Here is a 21174-nt window from a genome sequence, read left to right on the forward strand (position 1 = left end):
ATGGTTACCTGAAGTTGCTGTTCCTTGAACATATCTGGATGTGGAGAATTGAGAATATCATCTGCCAACTGTGCCTGGCTGTCAATATTAACTGGGGTCGTAGCTTTGCTACACAAGAACTTACTGAAGATCTCCCGAGCTCTGTAAGAAAGCTACAGAAAAGAAATGTTAAATGTATGTCTGCTTTGCAAGCATTTTTTACACTGATACATTCCACAGAAAAATATAAAGACACTCCAGTGTCCTTAATATATAAGAATTTTTTCATTTAACAGTTTTGGTCAATTTTAGGCATATAAATAAGGCTTTTCCTTTAAAATTACAAACATTAATCAAATATTTCTCAAGCATTAAAAGTTGCCATCAAATAAAATAATCAAAATATGAAAATAATGAAGGTGAAGCACATCAAATGCTGGCTTACAAAGGAGAATGAATTTTTTTAGATTTTAGACCTTTTACATTAACAGTTACTACTTAAATAAATCCTTCAATTTCTAGAAGGTAGAAAAATGTAAACATACATTTGAATATTCACTGTTAAAAACATTCATGCTCTGTTTTTAACTTGCTTATTTTGAAACACCCACATTCTAGAAATAATGAAAAAACCACCAAACTGATCTCAAAACCCTTAAGGTGAGTTCAGAAAATACATGCTTCAGAGACAGAAGAAAGTGGGAAAAATCTCAATGGTCCATGAAAGAGCACACATGAAACAATTTCCACAGTGTAAACCTGACTAGATTTGGCTGAGGTGTCAACAGAAGCGTTGCCAACCTGCACAAAATTCAAAATTCACCACAACTGCCTGACCAACACAGGACTGTCTTAAAAGGATGAGATGCAGATTCTCATAATTTGTGAACAAACATAACTACACTTTCTGCAGTAGATATCGCTAAGTTAGTTATAAACACATCATCTTGGCTATTCTAGCTGAAAGAGCACAACAGAGGTTAATTTTCAGCCTTCCTTGACATGTTAAATTAACTTGCTCTGCAGTCCCTTGCAGTGGGCTACTGCAGCCAGCCATTTTTCAACATCCAGCATACCTTAGCTCGTTTTTATAGAACTACCTCTGCATTTCACTGCATTCTAAATATATCCAACATCTTAAACCTGGGACACTACTCTCAGAGGACTGAGGAAATTAGACTGAGGCTCCAGTTCTATTTTAGTGAAGTCTCAGTGCAAAGACCAAGCACATTTTCCAATAATTTCAATAATCTTGAAGAAGTAACAATTTTTAGTAAGCAACTGAAATACAACATAGACTTACCTCTTTTTTATCATGTGCAGGTACATGGTTAAAATATTCACAGGCCTGCCAAAATAAAATATTTTCTTCACTAAATTCTTTCCGTAGAAATTCCTAGGGGGAAAATAAATAAATAAATGTCCCATAAAAAGATGTTACTTGCCATTTCAAACAACATATTTATAATGCTTGATAAGAATATTAAAGTTTGCATAATGGTAACATCTCAATCGGTCTCGCAATCCAGTTTTCTTCTAAAGTAAAAATCAGTGCACGTCGAATGTAAGCCTAGTGCTTCTCCTCTTTCTCATTTCTTTTCAAACATATACAATTGAGAAGAATCCATCAAATTACAATCGAATCATTTGCATGTTCAAAGGCGAAGTTTGATACTGCATGTTAAGTGGTGCATAAACTAGTGAATAAACTTCTAATAAAAATTTAAATAATTTATAACTACATTTAAAAATTACACTGTTAACCGGCTGCCTTTAATTGCAGATCTACTAGTATAATAGAGTAGATGTTTATCAAGCAGAGCCCGTAATCAATTCTGTATTCATTACAGCATCTTTCTGCATCACAGGGCAACTACAAAAAAATCGTTTATCACTGCTTGCTGGCGTGGTTACACAGCTTCTCTTTGGAAAATGCCTTCTTAGAGAAAAAAAAAATCTCCCAGTACAACACACAATAATTAGGACATTTATATTATAGCATCCAAAGATGCAAATGAAGACTGGGACCCCATGCAGTTGGGAAACTGTATAATCACAAACTGTCCCTAATTCAAATCTGTATAATGCAATATTCTCAGCATATATTTTTTTAAAGCATTTTAACCATAGGGGGAGGAATATAAAAAAAAAAAAGTAACTTGGTCTTATAAAATTGGAACAATGGTTGTTTATGCTTTAAAGTTTTAGATATCAGTGTTTAATTGGAAATTTTATTTTAAGTCAGCCTGCAAGCCACAACCATCACTCAACTGTCACACTGGTAACACTCAAGCTTCCTTAACATACAAGGCAGTCTCAGAAAGCAGCATAAGAGGAACCTTCACAGAAATACTTAAAACTTAACTTTATTTTACTTTTAAGATTTACACAGAGTTTAGGGAGTCCAACTGTAAGAAAGCAATTGAGCAATCTCTCAATTTAAACTAAAAGTTCTTCAGATCCCTAACCTGAGACACCAAAGGTATAAAAGATAACCCAGAGAGTAGTCAGGGGACCTTTCTGCACTTTACATGTAATTACAGATTAAAAGAGAATCAAATTAGCGAGCAGGAACTGGAACTCAGCTGCTTACTTCCCCACTCAGTGCCTTCACTAGGCATCTACCGTCAATCTCCTGCCTGTCTTCTTTCTGACTACGTGTTTTGGGCACAGCTGGCTGTACAACAATTCTGCTTCGTCAGGAAGAGCGAGTGGTGCCCCAGTTGGAACGTTCTGCAGCCCAGCCGTTGTCACACACGGCTGGGAAGCCGGAGATGTTGGTTTGAGGCACTCGAGGAGGGAACTTGCAATCAGGTCTCTCACTTCCTGGATGACTGTTCTAATCAGCAGACTATTATGCAAAATGTGAGTATTTGCAAAACATGCAAAATCTCTTCTTGGAGAGTAATTCCTGCTCTGTGACAAAGATGTCCTCAGGAAAGGCCTATGCATGCTGAATTCCAAATGCACCAAGATGCTTACTATGCAACTGTAAATTAAACGCTGGTGTTCCAATGTTCTTGAATGCTGGCAGAAATCTGTGTGCTTTGGCTGGTTATAGGTGAATCCCTTCACATTCTGCAGGCTTCCTGACCTTCCCTTTGAAGGAATGGTAACCACTGGCTTCAAACTAGATGAGGGTTGATTTAGATTAGATATTAGGAAGAAATTTTTCACTACAAGGGTGGTGAGACACTGGAACGGGTTGCCCAGAGAAGTTGTGGATGATGCCTCATCCCTGGAGATGTTCAAGGCCAGGCTGGATGGGGCTTTGAGCAACCTGGTATAGTGGGAGGTGTCCCTGCATGGGGCAGTGGGGCTTGAACTACATGATCTTTAAGGTCTCTCCCAACCCAACTCTATCACTTGAAAAGGCTCTTTTTTTCTGTAGGCACCATGACTCAGCTTTATGCCAGACTCTAAGGCTTACACTTTCACATGTAAGTAAGTTTACTGATGGCTTAAAAGTAATGAGAAAAGGCAACTAAACTTTCAGTAGCACTCCCCCAAACTATATCAGTTTTCAGGTAGGGCTCTTACATGTAAGTAAGTTTACTGATGGCAACTAAACTTTCAGTAGCGCTCCCCCAAACTATATCAGTTTTCAGGTAGGTTCTAATAGCAGATTAAAAGTGTAATTTTTCTTTCAGTCTGAGAAGAAGTCTCAGTATCTAAGCAGAACTGCTAATAACTCTTGGGCTACTCAACTAAGAAAAATGGAAAGACAACAATATAGTATCCAGGGTAGATTATTTTGCTTTCATCCACTCAGTTTCCTCAAACACATATTCACTGTTAATGTGGGTTTTTGGGTCCCCACAGCATTTAAGATGGAGGTCTGCTTATTAATCATCTGGTATTTTAATGTACTTTTGTATCAAGTACAGGAGTCTAAATTACTGCAGATTCCAATAATCTACATCTCTCAAACCATAGTTTCTTTAGGTCGTGTTTGTGAAACATATTTGGGCAGCACAAAATGTCCTTGTGATTCAGAATCAGCAACAGGCTTTCAATGCAACAACGCAAAAGGATATAAACCTCTATTTCCTTACATGTAAAACAGATGATAATACTTACAACTCCATAAATGTGCTGTGAAGAAGCTTATTTTATGTTTTGCAAATACTCAACAGTACTTCTGAAAGCTGCAGCTTTAACCAGTGCTGTTAGCTACCTTAGAAACATTTTTTGGAAGTAATTAAAAACTTTTTGCAGGAAAATAAGACACTGTATCACTGAAAAAATGTTCTATGTGGCTTCCAACATTTCAGTAGGCAAACGTGAATAGAATACCAGTTCTTAGGAAACTACTGCCTCTTCCTTTTTTCAAAGGCTACAGGTACAAATATAACCAAATGTACTTGTTTTATAAAATGGGGAAGGTTCCTAGAAGTTCAGATACAAGGCAAACTGTAGCCTCCATTTTTATATGAAATGCACAGCAGTACGTCTATTACTATGAACTCAAATGTGAACCAGTTTAAACTTAGAAAGATGCTCAGATAACATCTCTGTAAAAAAGGAACTCCTGTCTCTTGTCCTGCGCAAGGATAATGTCAAGAGAGAAAAAAGAATAGAGAAAAACTACTGAAGCAATATCGGGTATTTTGAAAGGCCTCTTACTGTTCCTCAAAACTTACCGAAAAATATTTAACACCAACAGGGTCCTGAAGAAGACGCTCAAATGAAACAGCCCAGCTTGCAACTCTTCTTTCTCGAAGTCGTCGACAGCTCTGTACACTGGGAAGACTAGCATTGCTACTGAGGCTATTTTCACTGACGCAGTCTTTTAAATCAGTACTATTCAGCTCTGTCAAAAAAAAAAAAAAAGAAAGTGCAAATTTGTCAATAAAATATTATTAACTTTTACTCTTCAGCATTGTTTACTCGATTCATCACACCTCCTGCTGAAGCTTAAAGGAGTGCAGACTTCAAAATGGCCCTCCCCATGTTTATTAGGAGCACCTGCATAGAAAAAGCAGCCCCAGCCATCTCTCAATTTTCTTCCATTCTACTGCAAATTAAATTAAACTAGTGTCTTAACAGTAATCCCCTGCCGGAAGCAAAACAAGCAGGCACAAAAGGAAATCTCTTTTCTTGCTCAACAAAACAAATACTTTGGACAAAATTTTCTGCTCACATTCCTCACCCCATGGACTGCAATCCTTTATAAGATTATCCATGGAAGATAGACCTTTAAGAACCCGCTGTTCACAGAAAGTGGGAAAAAGCCTATTTAATGATAGGAGATGATAGCAAAATTTCATACACTCTTCAGTCAGTAGACAGGGACTCTGAAGTTTTTCATGGAAATGCGAGATTCCTGTTAAACACTGGAAATTTAGGAAAGGAGTCAACTGAGGAAAATACCAAGGAAAATGAGCTAGTAATGCATGCCTTCCTCATCTATGGAAAGAAAATATATCAAAATATAGATCCTAAATTTATCAGGGTTTCTGAGAAAAACAGGGATCCGTGAATCTCTTCCAGACACAAGCAACATGGTACAGTTGGAAACCTCAAGTTGAGAAATGGTAGGATTCTTTAGATCTCAAAAAAACAGAAATTTCTTTTGTATTCTGAAAGACAAATCAACAAGAATCTATAAAGAATTCAGGAAAACAAAATCTTGTGTAGCAGTGTGAATGTAATAATTTCAAGTATTAACTCCAGATCATCTTTGTCACATATCAATAGAGTACACAAAAAAACCCCTCATAAAAAAGTGACTACTTGTTCACAGAAGTGGGAAGGTGAAATAAACGGCTGCTCTAAGTAAAAGAGAGAACTGTATACAACGGGGTTCTATTCACAAACTTGTCATTTATTTGTTGCGTGCCCTTTTACAAATCACTGCTCTCCATCACTGCTTTGCACAAATGCAAAATTGATATAGCTCTCTTCACAGATACCCACTTCACAGAGGTGATCTGAGGTTCAATTAATTGGGAAGACACAACTAAATAAAGCCCTGAGCTGCCTGCTCTGATCTCATAACAGACCCTGCTTTGAGCAGGAGGTTGCACTGTAGAGATGCTAAAGTGAATGATTCTGTGATAAAGGAAGAAAAATAAAGCAGACATTCAATTCTTTGAAAAATTAGCAAAAATAGATGTGAGAAAATAACAAAGCAAATATACAGTTCACTATAAATGTAAAGTGATTGAGAAACTGTCCAAGTGATTAACCAAAGCTTGGAGTAAAAAGTTATAAAGCTGTTTATAAAGATAGGAAAAATTAAAGGAAAAACACTTTGAAAACTTCATTTTAAAGTGTATTCTGTAGCTAAGAAATATTTACTAAGTTGTAACAGTTAACTACTGCAAATTTCTGTAAGCAAAGCTATTGTTTAAGACAAAGGTAAGACAAAATAAAACAAAGATACAGAATTAGATTAGGGAGGAATGAAAATGTAACTTTGTATTTTCATCAACAATAATATTTAAGGACCATAATAACACATGAGGTATATAAATATTTTTCTTTGCCTGTCATATTAACCAAGGCTAACTAAAAACACTCAGCAAATAATGCCAATTTTTCTTATAAGAAATATTTATTCACTTTTTTCTTTAAGACATATGAAAAAGCATATCCAAGTCAACTGTTAGCTTCATTAGAGAATACCTGTCACCCCGGTGAAACTATTGTGAAAGAAGCTAATGTGAATCTGAAAAGAATTGTATCTAAATTTATTATCTGAAGTATGTTGCTTTAACTCTGCAGGTGGATACGTTTTATTTTACAGTCCAGGATATAAATAGACACCCACTTCTTGATATATCTGGAACAGTTTCAGATACTGCCTCACTCCTAGAGGGTTCAATCCCCAGTGTTCTCCAGTGATGAATGATGAAAATTTCCTAGTTCCTTTCAGCCAAATCAGAAAGGTAAACTCATCCCACATACCAAACCGTTTAAACCTCCTTGGCTGACAGAGGGAAATTAGGGAGTAGCCACACAAAGTGCTCAACTCTGAATCCCCAAGACACAGCGCCTTAGGACTCAGAAGGGATTACAGCATGGTAGGCACAGCAGTCAGCAGCAGGTCAGCTTCGCCTTCCTCCCGCCAAGTGGCAGCTGTTCAACTTCCCTATGGCAGGCAGGAAGACCAAACTGCAATTACAGTCTCTGGGTGTTTACACCAGTGGGTGACTGCTAACTACCTTTAATTGCTGGCAGCTGCTCGCTCTCTCCAGCTTGTCAGAGTTACTTTTGCTCTGAACTGCGCTGGGTTCTCGTTCCTCTGATACGCTGCCGACTCTGGAGGGCCCAAGAAAACAAACGAACCAAAATATGACTCCATTTTCAACAACTTCAAGAGCTACTGGCACAGGTCCTCCAAAGTGTTAAGGCACCATTAAGGGATTACTCATTCACAGTAAACTTTCTCTGTTCTAGTGGGGTTTATTTAGCTAATTCCTTTTTTATTCAGAAAGAACTATTTGAAATCATATTCAACCCCGACACTGCTGTTTTTCCCCTTAAAACAAAAATGCAGTCAGTTTTCTTTTAAAAGAAATCTTTACAGATTTCTACTGGGGTACCTGTCAACCTGAAAACAACACAGAACAAGGTTGTTTTCCAGAAAAGGCTTGGATATTCTAATATCTTTTACCACATACATCAACAGTTGCAATTAAATTGGATAAAACTCACTGAAGATAGACTTTTTAGAATCAGAGTAAAAGGAAGTTCAGGTGGGAAGAAAAAAGAAAAAGAAAAAAAACCCCACCAACAGACTAGGAGGCATTTTACCCAAATCACACTTAAATGCAGACTGTATAAACCGTAACTCCTGCTCCACTCCCCTTTGCAGAGGAATGCTTCCTATGTAAGACTTCAGTGTCAGGTTTCCCAGCTCTCACAATTCACGCATTCCGAGGCACACACAGCCCACCTGGAAAAGCAGGAATGCAGAAACTTTCTAACCCAGTCACATACTTTGTGTAACAATCACTCTGTGATGCTCATCAGAGGAAACGTAGAGCCCTGATTCCCACCTTCAAACCTTCTAACCGCAAGGCTGTTGTGCAAAGTGGCCTCCTCCCTCTTGTTAAGCGCTTGAAAAAGGAAGATTAGCTATTGGGAATCTCAGGATGCCAAAGGAGTTTACTGTGAAAACCCCAGCTCCGGTGCACAGAAGACGTGGCAGTGTGTGGAGTTTCCTAATGCCTGCCTCCCTTTCTCCTTGCTGTGTGTAAGCACTGACCCATCTTGCATTACCTGTAAAAGGAGGCTCCTAACTCAGGGACCTAAAATTTTTGTTCTATTCAAGAAAACCCCCACACCCAGCGAGGAAGCACTACTTTCTGTGCAAAACTCATTCAGTTTCATTTGTTATCTTCTGCAAATCAAAAATTGACACAGTATGTTTTCTAGAAGTCCCACAGGAAAACAATCTTTAACACCTGTGGTGTTTATACATTCTGTGGAGGTTCTTGGTTTTGTTTTACAAAGCCAGCATTACGTAAGACAATGCAGGCATTTAATCAGCTAAAATCTTGAAAGTATGCAGGATAAGATGGCTTTGAAAGTTTTGATTTAAATAATATAAAGCAGTAATTGTAATTGAATACATTGAATACAATTAATTAAGGATGTCTTTCTATGCATTTGTTCATAAAATCTGTATATATTTTTCAATCTATAAATACGTTTTATTATTGTGAGAAGCTACATGTATTCCATCATCAAAATGCATAAATTCATATAATTAAGATATTCCAGTTAATCACTAAGTACATTACCTGGATAAAGCTGGTAAGAACCGCTGTGGTGCCACTTAATCAAATACTTCAAGGCATTCACTGAAAGCCATCCTCCTGAATCCATACCAAGTTCAGCTGTAACGTCCCGGAACCCATTGGGTACAGATGAGTCTTACGGCACCGCACATTGTTCCGCTCCAACTTTGGAATAAGGGAAACTAAAGCTTTTCCCCCCAGCGATTCCCAGTAGCCTCCAGCACCATTCTAAACAAATCGATTCTTTACCCTCACGGCTTCAAGCAGAGGAAAGCAATAGTATACTTAACACAAAGCATTATAAAATGCTACATAAATAATTTAAAGAAAAGACCTTTTGCCACTGCTGCTAAAGGAACTTGAATTATTTATGTTACAGTGGAACACAGCTACAACAAGCATGCGCTGCCAATGTGACTGAAAAATAAGTCATATACCTGCTGCAGGAAATAATCCATCTGTATTTATGGTGTAAACAGCAGGGGGTTGTTTTATTTTGGATTTCATTGCAGATTTTTTGCTCTACCTTCTTTAGTTAATTTTTAAAATGCTGTTTTACATTATTTATTATTGTGAACTCCAATTTCCTTTCAAAAAAGTCTTTAAGAATGCTTCTCCTTATGAAAATTCTTTCCAGGTGACGAATACTAATAACAAAAATCAGCAGAAACTACAGTAAAGTAGTATCTTGGGAGAAAGACAGGCACATAGTATCTGTTATGCTTAAGTATTTGGAAATAATAGACTTCAGCTCTGTGGAACTGATCTCTGTAGGGAAACGCAGGTAAGAACTAAGAACTGTCTTAGACCTTCTCAACAGCTCAGATACCTCACCACCTGTCTGTCTGGTGCAGGTAAGAACTGTCTTAGACCTTCTCAACAGCTCAGATACCTCACCACCTGTCTGTCTGGGACACGAATGATTATGTACTTCTATTATACGTCCTTTGACCTTAAGGTTTTCTCTTTGGCTATTGATACCTAGATGGCACTTTACAAAGTCAGACATTAGCAGGGGACTATTGATCATCTCTGTGCCAATTTAGACAGCACAGTGCTCAAAACATCCTGCACAGCCTGCCTGCTGCGTACACACGCTCGCTACTCCCAGAGTCAGCAGGAATGAGCACTTTCCCAGCTGTGAAGCTGGAGAAATCTGCTAATTACAGGACATTGTAGTAACATAAAACGGTTTGTGCTATTCCTAGAGCATAGGTGCTGCAGATTAACTGATCTATAGCAGTGATCTTGCATCCAAGCATTATCACAGTTTCCATTCTCACTGACTGCAGTTCACTAAGCAAACCAACTACAGTTAAGGGCTGCTACTGGTCAGCATCTCTGGAAACAACACTAATTCAAGTACTTTTCTCTTTTACATGTTTACCTAGCTTGCAAAGCTCAAGTACACAGTTTTGGCTAATAAGAACATCCCAGCCTTGCAGAAGCTGAGTTACCATGTCAAGTAAATGCAACAAAGTGTACAGTTGTTTTCCAGTCTCTAGCTCTAATGTGATAAAAGCCATATGACATGAGGCTTCATTCACCTTGGAAACAAACCGTACAGAGCTGTCATGCCTCCAATTATTCTGAAAGAATGTATATAAACACATAATAATTACTTTTTTACATAAAAGCTTCCCTTCCTGGTCTAAAGTTTAACAACACTACTTACAGTATCTATTTGTACAAATACTATTATTAATATTTAGTCTAGGAAGGAAATATACACTGCTATGCTAATTGTTACACTGGTGCAAATTTCTCTAACCTAGACATGCCCTAAAATGTGTAAATCTGTGGATCTATTAACAAATTAGTGAGATTAGAGAAGACTGGAAAAATTTCAGTGCTGTGACATACTCAATAAAAGTGAAAGGCTGAAAATGTAATTCAGACGTGAATCAGAGCTTTTTCTTCAATGCAGCTCTAAATGAAATGAATTAGGATTTTATTTCATTTCACTTTTCCTGGTTACAGTCTCTCTGGTTCTTGTTTTTCCAATCCCCTTTCTAGATATTTAAGCATTGATAGAATATTACTTAGTCTAGTTCAACTTCTGCTTTTTACATAAATTACACCCCCCCAAAAGTAGCATATAACAATGAAGAGAGAGTCCATATTAAATCTTCAGCACTAGCTCAAAAAACTAGGTCATATAACTCAGCAGAAAAACAAATATACCTTACTGTTTTTTCACCTCTGCAACCTACACAGCCCTTACATTTCATCACTTCACAAAACTGTATACGATTATTGTGAAAACACAATAATTCCACAATTCCACAAATACGGAATTGGAATGAAATACAGAAGTCATATTGGAAGAACTGAAAACAAGTCAAATCCCTAAAATAAATTTTCAGCTGTAAGCATAAAAGGCTTGAAGTGACTATCATATGAGTACTATCCTAGGGATCTCCAAGTTTGGATAGGCAACAGAAGTAAAATAATTTTTGTTAACATGGAACAAGAATCCTCATGGAGACAAGACACAAGTACATTCCATTTTAGCTAAAAAATATCAATCAATTTTTTTTGCCCCTCAGCATCTGGAACTTAACTTGACACAAACAAAAATTGTGTGTGCTCTGTCTTGATTTTTATATCAAACAGGTAACAGGTATATCAAACAGGTAACATCTTGGGGAAAACATATTTTTCCCACAACAACATAGGCTGCATTTTAGAAACAGAAAGTGGAATAGACACAATTATTTTCTGTTTCCTTCTTTTAACATTTTGCAGACAAGATGGATACAATACAGAGTCTTCTCTATCTTCTCATCAAGACAGAAATACTGTTACAGCAGTAGACTGTGTCAGCAGCAGAGAAGGTAAAAACATGATAAAGTCAATCAGCCATTGGAAAACGGCTCTATCAAAAGGACCAAAACAGCAACATTTCTCTCAACTGTAGTTTTAGCTTTGCAAGAAATCAGAAATTAGGACACAATGGAGTTTTGTGAATAGTATTGTGAATCTTGCATTTGCATTTGCATGTAATATAAAAAATTATCTTTAAAATTCAAAATATTTCTTCAATTTCACTGCACTAATTAGAGCAACACAGTCTGTCCCCTTTTCATTTAATAAATTTTTCTTGTACTATTGTCAAAGAATAGCAAAAGTAATAATATTTATGTAAGTGAGTTTCTTTGCAGGACCAAGTGAACCCACTCCTGTCAAGCAAGACAAGTGAGAAAAGCCATCTCTTGTATACCTTAAACTATACAAATGCCTTTATTCCATTAAGGAACCATACTTAAACTGCTTCAATTAACTTCAAAGGTTCAGAGAAATCATCTTCTAATGTTTAACAAAGAGTGTACGTCCTTTAAAACATTAAAGACATGTTAAAATCAACACAAACAAGTTTAGATGATGGAGTTTAGTTAGGAGTACTCCAGAACTGCAGAAGCTCCATGCTGGGATTTTACAAATATCAAATTACTTACCCCCTTCTCAAAATGCATTGCACTGTAAAGAAAATGTCAACCTCAACAAATGTATCAACAGAGCTTACAACTTAGAAGCTAGAGCATCTCTCTTCAAAAGCAAACGGGATATGTAAAGAACAATAAGACGGAGAACAAGACTTTATCTACCATCTAATTATACAAAGTCTACCAGCTCTGCCTCTTTATTATTATGAATGAAGAAGACTAGTTACAATAAAAACGTGCATATCTAGAGAGATGTGTTACCAAAACAATTATGGAAGTAAATCAGTGAAAGTATGCGAACATAATCCTGCAATATTTTCATTGGCACAATTCCCAAAGAACTCACAGGGTTCTGCACCACTTTGGACTCACATCTTGTAATATATCCCCTTATTTAACACATATTATATTGCTTAATGTGGAAAATTGATTCTTTTCATTATAAAAATAAAAATGTTTCAGCTTACCTCCATCAGAAACAGTTGCTGACTGCAATAAGAAAGAGAAAAATGTGTGTTACTTAAGTTTCATGGTATTAGAAATCTCTGAGCTTCATACAATATTTGAAGTGTTAGCTACTTTTGTCATCTTATTAACAACAGATAACACGAGAGAGGAAGATCTAAAGAAACCAGCTGTTGCTTTCTCACAGGTGTTTCCTCCCTACCATGAAACTCACCCCGGATCTTTTAACCACTTTTCTGAAACTTGATTCCACAATATTTACTGGACGAAGTGCTTCCTGCTGTGAGTAGCGACAACAACCTTTCTTAGATGAATAGAGCCAATTGGTTAGTATTGGGGAAAAGCAGGTACCTTAACACTGACCTGGAAAGACTTAAAACAAAAACAACACCTCATATACTTTACTTTGCTGCAATATCTGGAGATATGTGGAATGAAAATTAAAAGTCGGTATTTTGTCAGGTGACTCCAAAAACTTCCCTTGCCGATTACTTCTGACTTCCACAGAGCCAAAAAGCATTTTAAGAGCATTTCCAGTAAGCCGGGTAAGAACACCTCACCACCTCTACAAGTATTTCACGTTAAATTTTCAAGGACAATCTTTTAAGTGAAATGTTGAAGTTTATGTGCTAAACTCTCTTTGATCACAGATTACCTTAAGGCAGCTAACACTTCTGTAAAAATCAGTAGGTGACCCAACATGTACTCTACAGCTTGCGCCTGGACACTCAGCTGAGTGAAAAAGTAGAAGGGCAGCTGATTTTGAGATTGAAGTTTGTATTGATTTTAAACATCTATTAAAATAAAATTATTATTTTAATTTGGGGAATCTTTTCCTGGTCATTTAAAGTGCCCTTGAACCTTTAAATAACCTTCTAAACAGTTAAAAAGAAATGTTTTTATTTTGTACTGCTCTTTAAAAAGCTACAGAAGAATGCCCTATGTATCTACAATATTTCCAAGATGGAATACATGCAGAAGAAAAAAAACATATACATACACACAACTCAAGAGAAAAGTTATTTCTCCATAGTTTGTATTTTCCAGTCCTGGCAACAAACATTCCCTTTCCATTCAAAATCCACCGAAGTCTTTAGTAATCCTTAAAAGAATATTATATTCTCCTTTTTTTTTATTTTTTCATTTGTATTTCATTGCAGGATTTCATACTGCTGTTAACACTCTCTTAGGGACACCACTTATTATAAGCTGTTGTGGCCTCACCAGGCGGACCTGATCTAGATTTCAATACAAGTATTTAGGAACTTCCAAAATCCAAACTAGTCCCTACTGACATCGTTCCTCTGGTGCTACTTCAGATAAACACAAATACATCTTCCATGGAGAAGATCAAAAACACAATGGCACTTCTTGTTCAACTACACGAAAATAAATGCTTCTGAATCTGGGAAACATAATAATATAATCAAAAGTCTATCGAGGACTCTCAGGTTTTTTAAAAGTGATGTTTCAGATAGCAAAGAAGTACTACCGTTTTGGGTTCAGTTCTTCAGTGAGGCTTAGGACATCTTTTCTACTTCTAATTTGCACATAAATCTAGCAAGCATATTACGCATTCAGAAGTTGTACCTTAATTAATGTGATTCATAAAGTTTAATTTACATTACTGAACTCTGTTTTATAAATATGATTGCTTCTAATTTCTTATTCACATACTCTACAGAATAGCTGTTGAATAAACAATTTCAACGTCATTTTTCAAAGGAGGAGGAAAAGGATGAATCAAAGTAAAGAAATAGTATCAGCTTACACAGTAGACCAAAAAAATAAAAATACTTTCAAAATATATACATTTTAGGAATGGTCATTTACTTTGGCAGCTTGCATGAATCTAGCTTCAAACACCAAGTACAATTCCTCTCCATGTTTTTGAAAGGTATCAAGTAAAATGAACAGAATTCCCATGAGAGTAATAAGAATATTTACACTTTTTTTTTTTTTTTTTCAAAAACTGGGAAGTTAACTGTATTGTAAAATATCATTTCAAAGGAAAAATTGTGTGATTTCATAGAAAAGCTCGAATATTACAGTAATAGTGCCACTTAATTAAGTTCTATGGACAATGAGACACTGTATTACCTCAATCCATCCAGCATAACTTAACACAGTGAGCTTTCTACTCACCATAGGTTGGGTTTGTGTGTTCATTTTAAATGCTTTGGCTAATACACATTACATTACATGCATCAACACCTTAGAATCTCTCCAAGCAAGGCCTGAGTAATTTTTATGTTTAAACATTAAAAAAAAAAAAAGTACCCACAGGAAGAACACAATTTCTTATCTAAATATCAACCACCTATTTCTGTGCTATTAAGGTATTTCAAATTTCCCTTTGGTTTTTGATATATTCAAACTCTATGTTTTGTTTTTTTTACATTACCGTGTTACTAAAACCACCCAGCACGTTCCAAGCATTCTCAATTTACTTCTGTATATCACAGAAGAAAATTTAAGAATATTTTTAAATTCATTGATGTAACTGAACTAAATCCACTTAATTCAACAAAATCAGCTTGAAGCTAAATCTTGTAACTATCATGTAAGAATTTATGTTCAAAACATGTTTGTTAGTACTTAAAATCTTAAAATAAACCTGTCAGAAGCTGCATGCAGTCCCCATTTAGACAAAGCAGTTTCTTTTCGAAACTGTTCACCTGAAACTTGTCTAGATTTGTCCAAAGCTGTAAGTTGCAAGACCAGATTTTAAATACTATGATGATCTCATTTTAAAAACTCACTATGTGTTGGGGGCTGTTTTTCTTTCTTCAGCACTCACGCTTACCACCAATGGAGGCTTTTCAGGACAAAATTTGATCTGCCATACATACAAACTATGATTATTTGATTAAATTTAACACTTACCACATACCTATTAAGAACTACGTATTAAAAAACATGTCTATTAAAAAGCTATAATATTGAACAGTTCTTGTGTGTAGCCATTTCTGAAAGATGGAGGAAGGACAGGGTATGATCCTGTACCAATTAGGGTAATGTGAAGATTAAAAAAAAAAAAAAGTATTTAAGTATGTCATTCCAAATGAGAAAACATACATATATTCATTTTGTGAATGTACATATGAACTATCACCCAGAGATAAAATCTAACTGTATTCAATCCTCAAATCTTTCACAATCAGATAAGAACTGAAATTAGTTCTTCAAAGTACTCTGACTTCCAAAAAAGGCTTTTTAGAAAAAAGCCCATGGTATATGCCAGGAGTCTGATGGTAACAAATTAGCAAAATTTTTAAAATAATATGGTTCAGGAAAACTAAAATGTCTTCTAGTATATCTCTTCGTGGGAACTCTGCTGGCTCATCCAGCTGGATTAGCAGCCGAGCACACACCGCAAAGTTGGAGGATCCAACTCTCTTCCCTAGACTTCAGGGCAAGGTCTTGATCCCTGTGATCCAAGCGAGGAGCGCAGTGCCAGGGCCAGCAAGCTCAACAGTTACTTCCCAGTTATCACACACCATAAAAGATGTTCCAGGTCTCTGTAAACTGGCAAGCACTTCAGCATATATTAGATATCATAAAGTTCTGATTATGAGAAAATATGTAAAATTTCTCTTTGTATCATCTCTGTTTGCTAGGTAGAAAAACCAGAAGGGCCCATGAGTTTTTTTGATGTCATGGATTTGCTTGCAACAAATCTAAGAGTATAAGTTTACAATAATTAACAGGGAGAAATCTACTTTGTGAGTACATAAACTTTTTATTGCAGTATAGAAGTAGACAACATAGTATCTTGCAGCATAAACAGGGCAAAAAGGGAGAGAGGGCATAAAGGAGAATAATTCATAAGGCTGAAACAGCCTATATCTTTTGGCTTTCATGGTCTATACCTGCTAGATGTGTGCACCACTGCATTAAACTAGTCTGATGACATCTTTCAGTTGACAGAAACTCTTATCCAGAAAATCCACTTAGTTCCATTTTACATGGATCAGGTCCCAGGAAGCTAAGTACTACCCCATAAAACCATGATGCAGAAAACTCAGAAACACCCTATCCAGATCCCAGACATTATACTGAGCAAATAAATCCATGTGTACAGACTACCCACGTAACACGACACAATAATGTCCTTTTTTTCCACCTCAAAATTTGTCCTTCAAGTCAAAGTCATGCTCAAGTACTTGAGAAGAACAAAGGGAAAGATGGGAATAGCAAGAGGGGCGACAAATACTGGGAAATGCCAGGCCTTAGCAATAAAATGGAGCAACATGAAATCATCTGTGCTAATAGACTGTGCGTGAGAGACTTCTTGAGTCAAAAAAGACACATATATTTCCAACTCCTTCTGAGATGCAGAGGGATAAAGTCTATAAAGAGAATGAAGAAGTATTCTTCTCTCCTACCCTAACAATGACAAAATCACAGACTAAACTATCTTCACAAACTAAACTATGTTCTTCCCTGGGCACCCAGAAACATTCAGAGAAAAAGGGATCTAAAATGACCTCTCTATGTGCCCTGTCTAAAGCTTACTTTCTTCCAATATAGGCATTGACTTTTTTTGGTGAATCCAAAAAATTCTCTGACTGCTGCCTTCAGAATCTGACAGGCTTACCTAGTAGAGTATTATACAATATTATATTATACTCCACGCTATATTACAAAAGCCCCTCTCATTAAGCCTTTCACCTTGGAATAGCATACCTAGCCCCACCAACCCTCTAAACTCATTTTTCTTATGATTTCAATATACAAAATAAGTTTGGGAAACTTGTTTGAGAGACGAAGCACCGAAGATTTACAGACTGAATACAAATAGCCAACTTTCAAACATTCTGTCACTTAGCTCAGGGAAAGCCTATCACTCAGTCGACTGTCTGCTTGCATCTAGCTCTGTTTAAACTCCTTATTAAATCACCTGAAGCAACTTCTCCTTTTGCCAAGGTATGAATTACCAGCGGGTCCCTAGATCTTCAGTCACATTACTCCAAGACTTATATTACATACACGTATTTTTATCCTTTTAAATGCATTACAGCATTAACATTATAACAAATGCCATGAACTCTAATGATCTCTGGGACTGAGATCATGTCTCAAAATACGGCAAACATTGTTCTAACATTTTAAGTAAAAAATATTATATTACCTAAAAGTTATTGCTAGATTTCCCTTCTAATAAATAATCTCAAGTGTATTTCTCACCTAAACAGTTGAGTAATATTATTTTTATCCTCAGTTAAAAATATTATTGCAATTAATTTAATGATTTAGAATTCCATGAAAAGGATGGTCCTACAAAATGCCACTTAAAGGAGTATTACATAATTTGTCTTTTCAATTCTCCTCCACCGAAGAAGTACATTTATAATAGTTAATACAAAAGTATCATTGATGCAATAATTTCCACCCCCCCAAAAAAAATACAGCACAACTAATGTGCAATAATTTTACTGAATACATTCTTCTCTGAAAGTTAAATATTTTCATCAAATACTTGGATCTATAAAAACAACATATGAACAGTAAATGATGTGACATTTGGAATTCCTTTAAGAAATAAATGTTCAACTTTTTACTCCAAACAAAACCAATCTTATCACACAAACACAGTGCCTCAAATGCCAAATCCATCCCCAAAATTATTTTGATAAAGATTTATATAAAATATACAGAGTTTTACCTAAAGATATAATATTGATATAGAGGTACAGAAAGCATATACAAAATACATTGCAGAGAATTTTAAAAATTGCACAGATTATAAACATACTGATATTTTAGTTTTATACATATTGAGCACAGTTCATACATACATCTTAAAATCTCAATGTTAGTTGGTACAATAAGATTCCCTTTACTCTTCTCTGTTAATAAACCCCAATGTTTGCATTGACAGAGGAATTTTAACTCAAATACTTCAAAGTAAAAAAGCTTAAAAGCTAAGCAAAAAGCATTCTGAAGCTGATAACATTCTTCTCTAATTTCTTGCCAGTAGCAATAGTCTCTTATAATTTCTCACTGCAACGATGCCTTGCCTTAGCTAAATATAATTCATATCACTTACCCGTTCTTCGTAAGAAACAGCAGTTATTTTTCCTAACAGTACTCTTCCTAAATTCATCTTCACTTAATAGGGAAAAAGCATTTCCTTAAAACATCAGCTTCTCAAAGATTAAACTAAAAAATTCAACCCTGTTCCATGCCTGTACATGCCAGTAAAGTTTAAAGGCATTTCATATGAAGTTCTATTTTACTCCCTTTATGTTACCCATAGCAACAGGCCAATGCAGGAAGCTGTGGTTCGTCAGGGATTCAGATTAGATCTCAATTATCTCTCAACAGAAAAGCTAGATCATTTTATATAAATCACGCTGATTGTATTTTAAAACGTTTCCTATAACAAATCAGGAAAACGAAATGATGTTAAATTATGTGAAAGTCCTGTATTCAATAAAACAGATTTCCAAGACAGTTTTCAGAAAAACATTAGTTAATCACCCTAACATTAGTTATAGAAACGTTTACATAGTAAACCACTATTTTCAGAGGTTTACATAATGCAAGCCAGAATAAAGTAGGACCTCAAACAGTCTATTCTGCTTAACTTCTCAGTGGTTAACGCTATAAATTGCATGTAAAAATCCACTGTACAAGGAAACTTGGCATATTTGGTTTAACCTAAGAGCAGCCTGTTGTCGCTAAAGAAAAAATTCTCATTTCAGAAATCAACTGATATTCTGCCCTTCCTTCCTCACTACCCAAGCCTGTGCTCCACTGATGTCAAGGCAGTTCTGTGCACAGCTCCTCAGGAACAGAGAGCAAAATAGGAGACTTGTAATATAAGAGGGAAGTGCTATTAACTTGTCTGTGACAGCAGTGTCTTCAAGAGACTGTATATGGAAAGTATAGGATTTCACCAAGTTTGCTGCTATTCACAAGTAAATAGGGATAAGACCTAAACCATTTATTGCTGTTTTTTAAGCAATCAGAATACAATTTTCTGCTAAAAATAAATGTCAGAATTGCAAAGTGGGAATGATTAGTAGGCATTTTTATGCTAGTGGGATGTCCTTAAAGCCAAGGTGGACTTACTAGTAGTAGTTTAGGAAAGGGGAATCTTCTGCCTTGTTCAATGCAGCTTGTGGAATCCCCCACATCCATACAGTTCCTAGGTTGAGCCCCTAATATAAAAACAACCCTATGAAGAAGGCAAATATTACTATGAACCTTATAGAGAGAAGATGAGGCCAAAAGTGGTTAAGAACCTTTACTCAAGATCTCATAGCAAGATTGCCTTGCAAAAGACAGTCCAAGTCACATATTCCCATTTTTGGATTTAGGATGAAGGGACTTGGTTAAGAGAAAAACTCAGTCTTCTCAATTTAGAGTGTTCAGAGAAGAAGTTTTAAGCTAGTTACAGATGAAAATGGAGGAAGCATACTCTAACAAGCATTCCAGAGACATAAGTAAATTGCTGCAATGGACAAAGCTCATTTTATGACAGATTACTTGCTTGAATAGGCACACCACAGCACTTCAGAATGCTGTTTTCTACAAGTATTTAATACCATGAAGAAATGCAATGGAAACAAATGGGTGGGTAGACAGGAATGTGTTTTACAAATTACACCCTTCATTATTTTAGGGCTTAAGAAGCAAATTCCTTATGGTACTTGCACAGAAGAACAGTTTTACTATGTGTGGATAAGTATTAAAAATTTATAATTTTATAAAGAAAAAAAAGCCACAGCTGTTTAAATACTGCGTTTTGCTTGACACTAAACCAAGTGGGATGCAGAAGGTATTTTCACTGTAAATACCTTAACCAAGCAGCAATACCATTACAAATATGCAGGTAACCACACGCATAATAATCCTTGCAATGGATGAGTAAAAAAGGACAAATGGATCAGAAAAGCCTAGAAAACTATCCTGTGAATACCCCTTTGGGGTAACGCAAAAAAGGACTTTTATCAACAGTGTTTACTTAACACTCAACCTAAGTCCTCCAGGAATCACCTAGAAAGGTCAAATGTACTAGCAGAGTTTCAACAGGTTACCCAGGGATGTTACCCACAAAAACACATGAATTATTAGGAGAAAAATAACCCTGCATGCAAAAGGATGCAGCTGCAAGCCAAGAAGTTCACCAGGGCAACCATAATGAACATTGCTAGGAACACTGTGTGTGGGCAATGCTTTATACATTCTAGGCACTCATACTTGGCGTTATAAACCTAATAATCCCTTAGTTTAAACAGACCTTTAAAGCTGTTGATTTTATTTCATTGAACTAAGCATTGCATGTCCACATTTTTTCCATATAGTGACTCTACTACCGCCGCAAGTAAGCTCTACCAATTAGACAGTGCCAGCTAATGATAATGGCTATGAAACGTCATGTGACTCTGAAAGCCCTCTAAAAATTCATCTCTCTCTCTCTGTTTTCACAGGTTACTTCAGCAGCTGCTAGCTTCAAAATCTTGTGATTTTGTGTACCATATTTGTAAACCAGGCAGGCAACTCAAAGTTCAAAGGTCAAAAGC

At 36.1% G+C, this 21174-nt stretch overlaps 1 protein-coding gene across 9 annotated transcripts in view; it reads right to left on the reverse strand.

Annotated features, from left to right (window-relative positions):
* RGS12 (regulator of G-protein signaling 12) overlaps window positions 1-21174 on the reverse strand; it is an 89986-nt gene that overhangs the window by 31884 nt on the left and 36928 nt on the right. For 8 of the 9 annotated variants that reach the window (XM_014935976.1, XM_014935968.1, XM_014935967.1 and 5 more), the window contains 4 exons: window positions 12643-12664; window positions 4623-4792; window positions 1283-1375; window positions 9-152 (listed from right to left, as the gene is read on the reverse strand). In XM_014935976.1, coding sequence (XP_014791462.1) covers window positions 9-152; window positions 1283-1375; window positions 4623-4792; window positions 12643-12664 — 429 coding nt within the window. Of the gene's footprint in view, window positions 1-8; window positions 153-1282; window positions 1376-4622; window positions 4793-12642; window positions 12665-18692; window positions 19434-21174 lie in introns of those variants that run through there. The other variant, XM_014935973.1, reaches the window with a different exon arrangement.

The sequence above is a fragment of the Calidris pugnax genome, unplaced genomic scaffold (genome assembly GCF_001431845.1).
Source record: "Calidris pugnax isolate Ruff unplaced genomic scaffold, ASM143184v1 scaffold14, whole genome shotgun sequence".
In the NCBI taxonomy this organism is placed as follows: domain Eukaryota; kingdom Metazoa; phylum Chordata; class Aves; order Charadriiformes; family Scolopacidae; genus Calidris; species Calidris pugnax.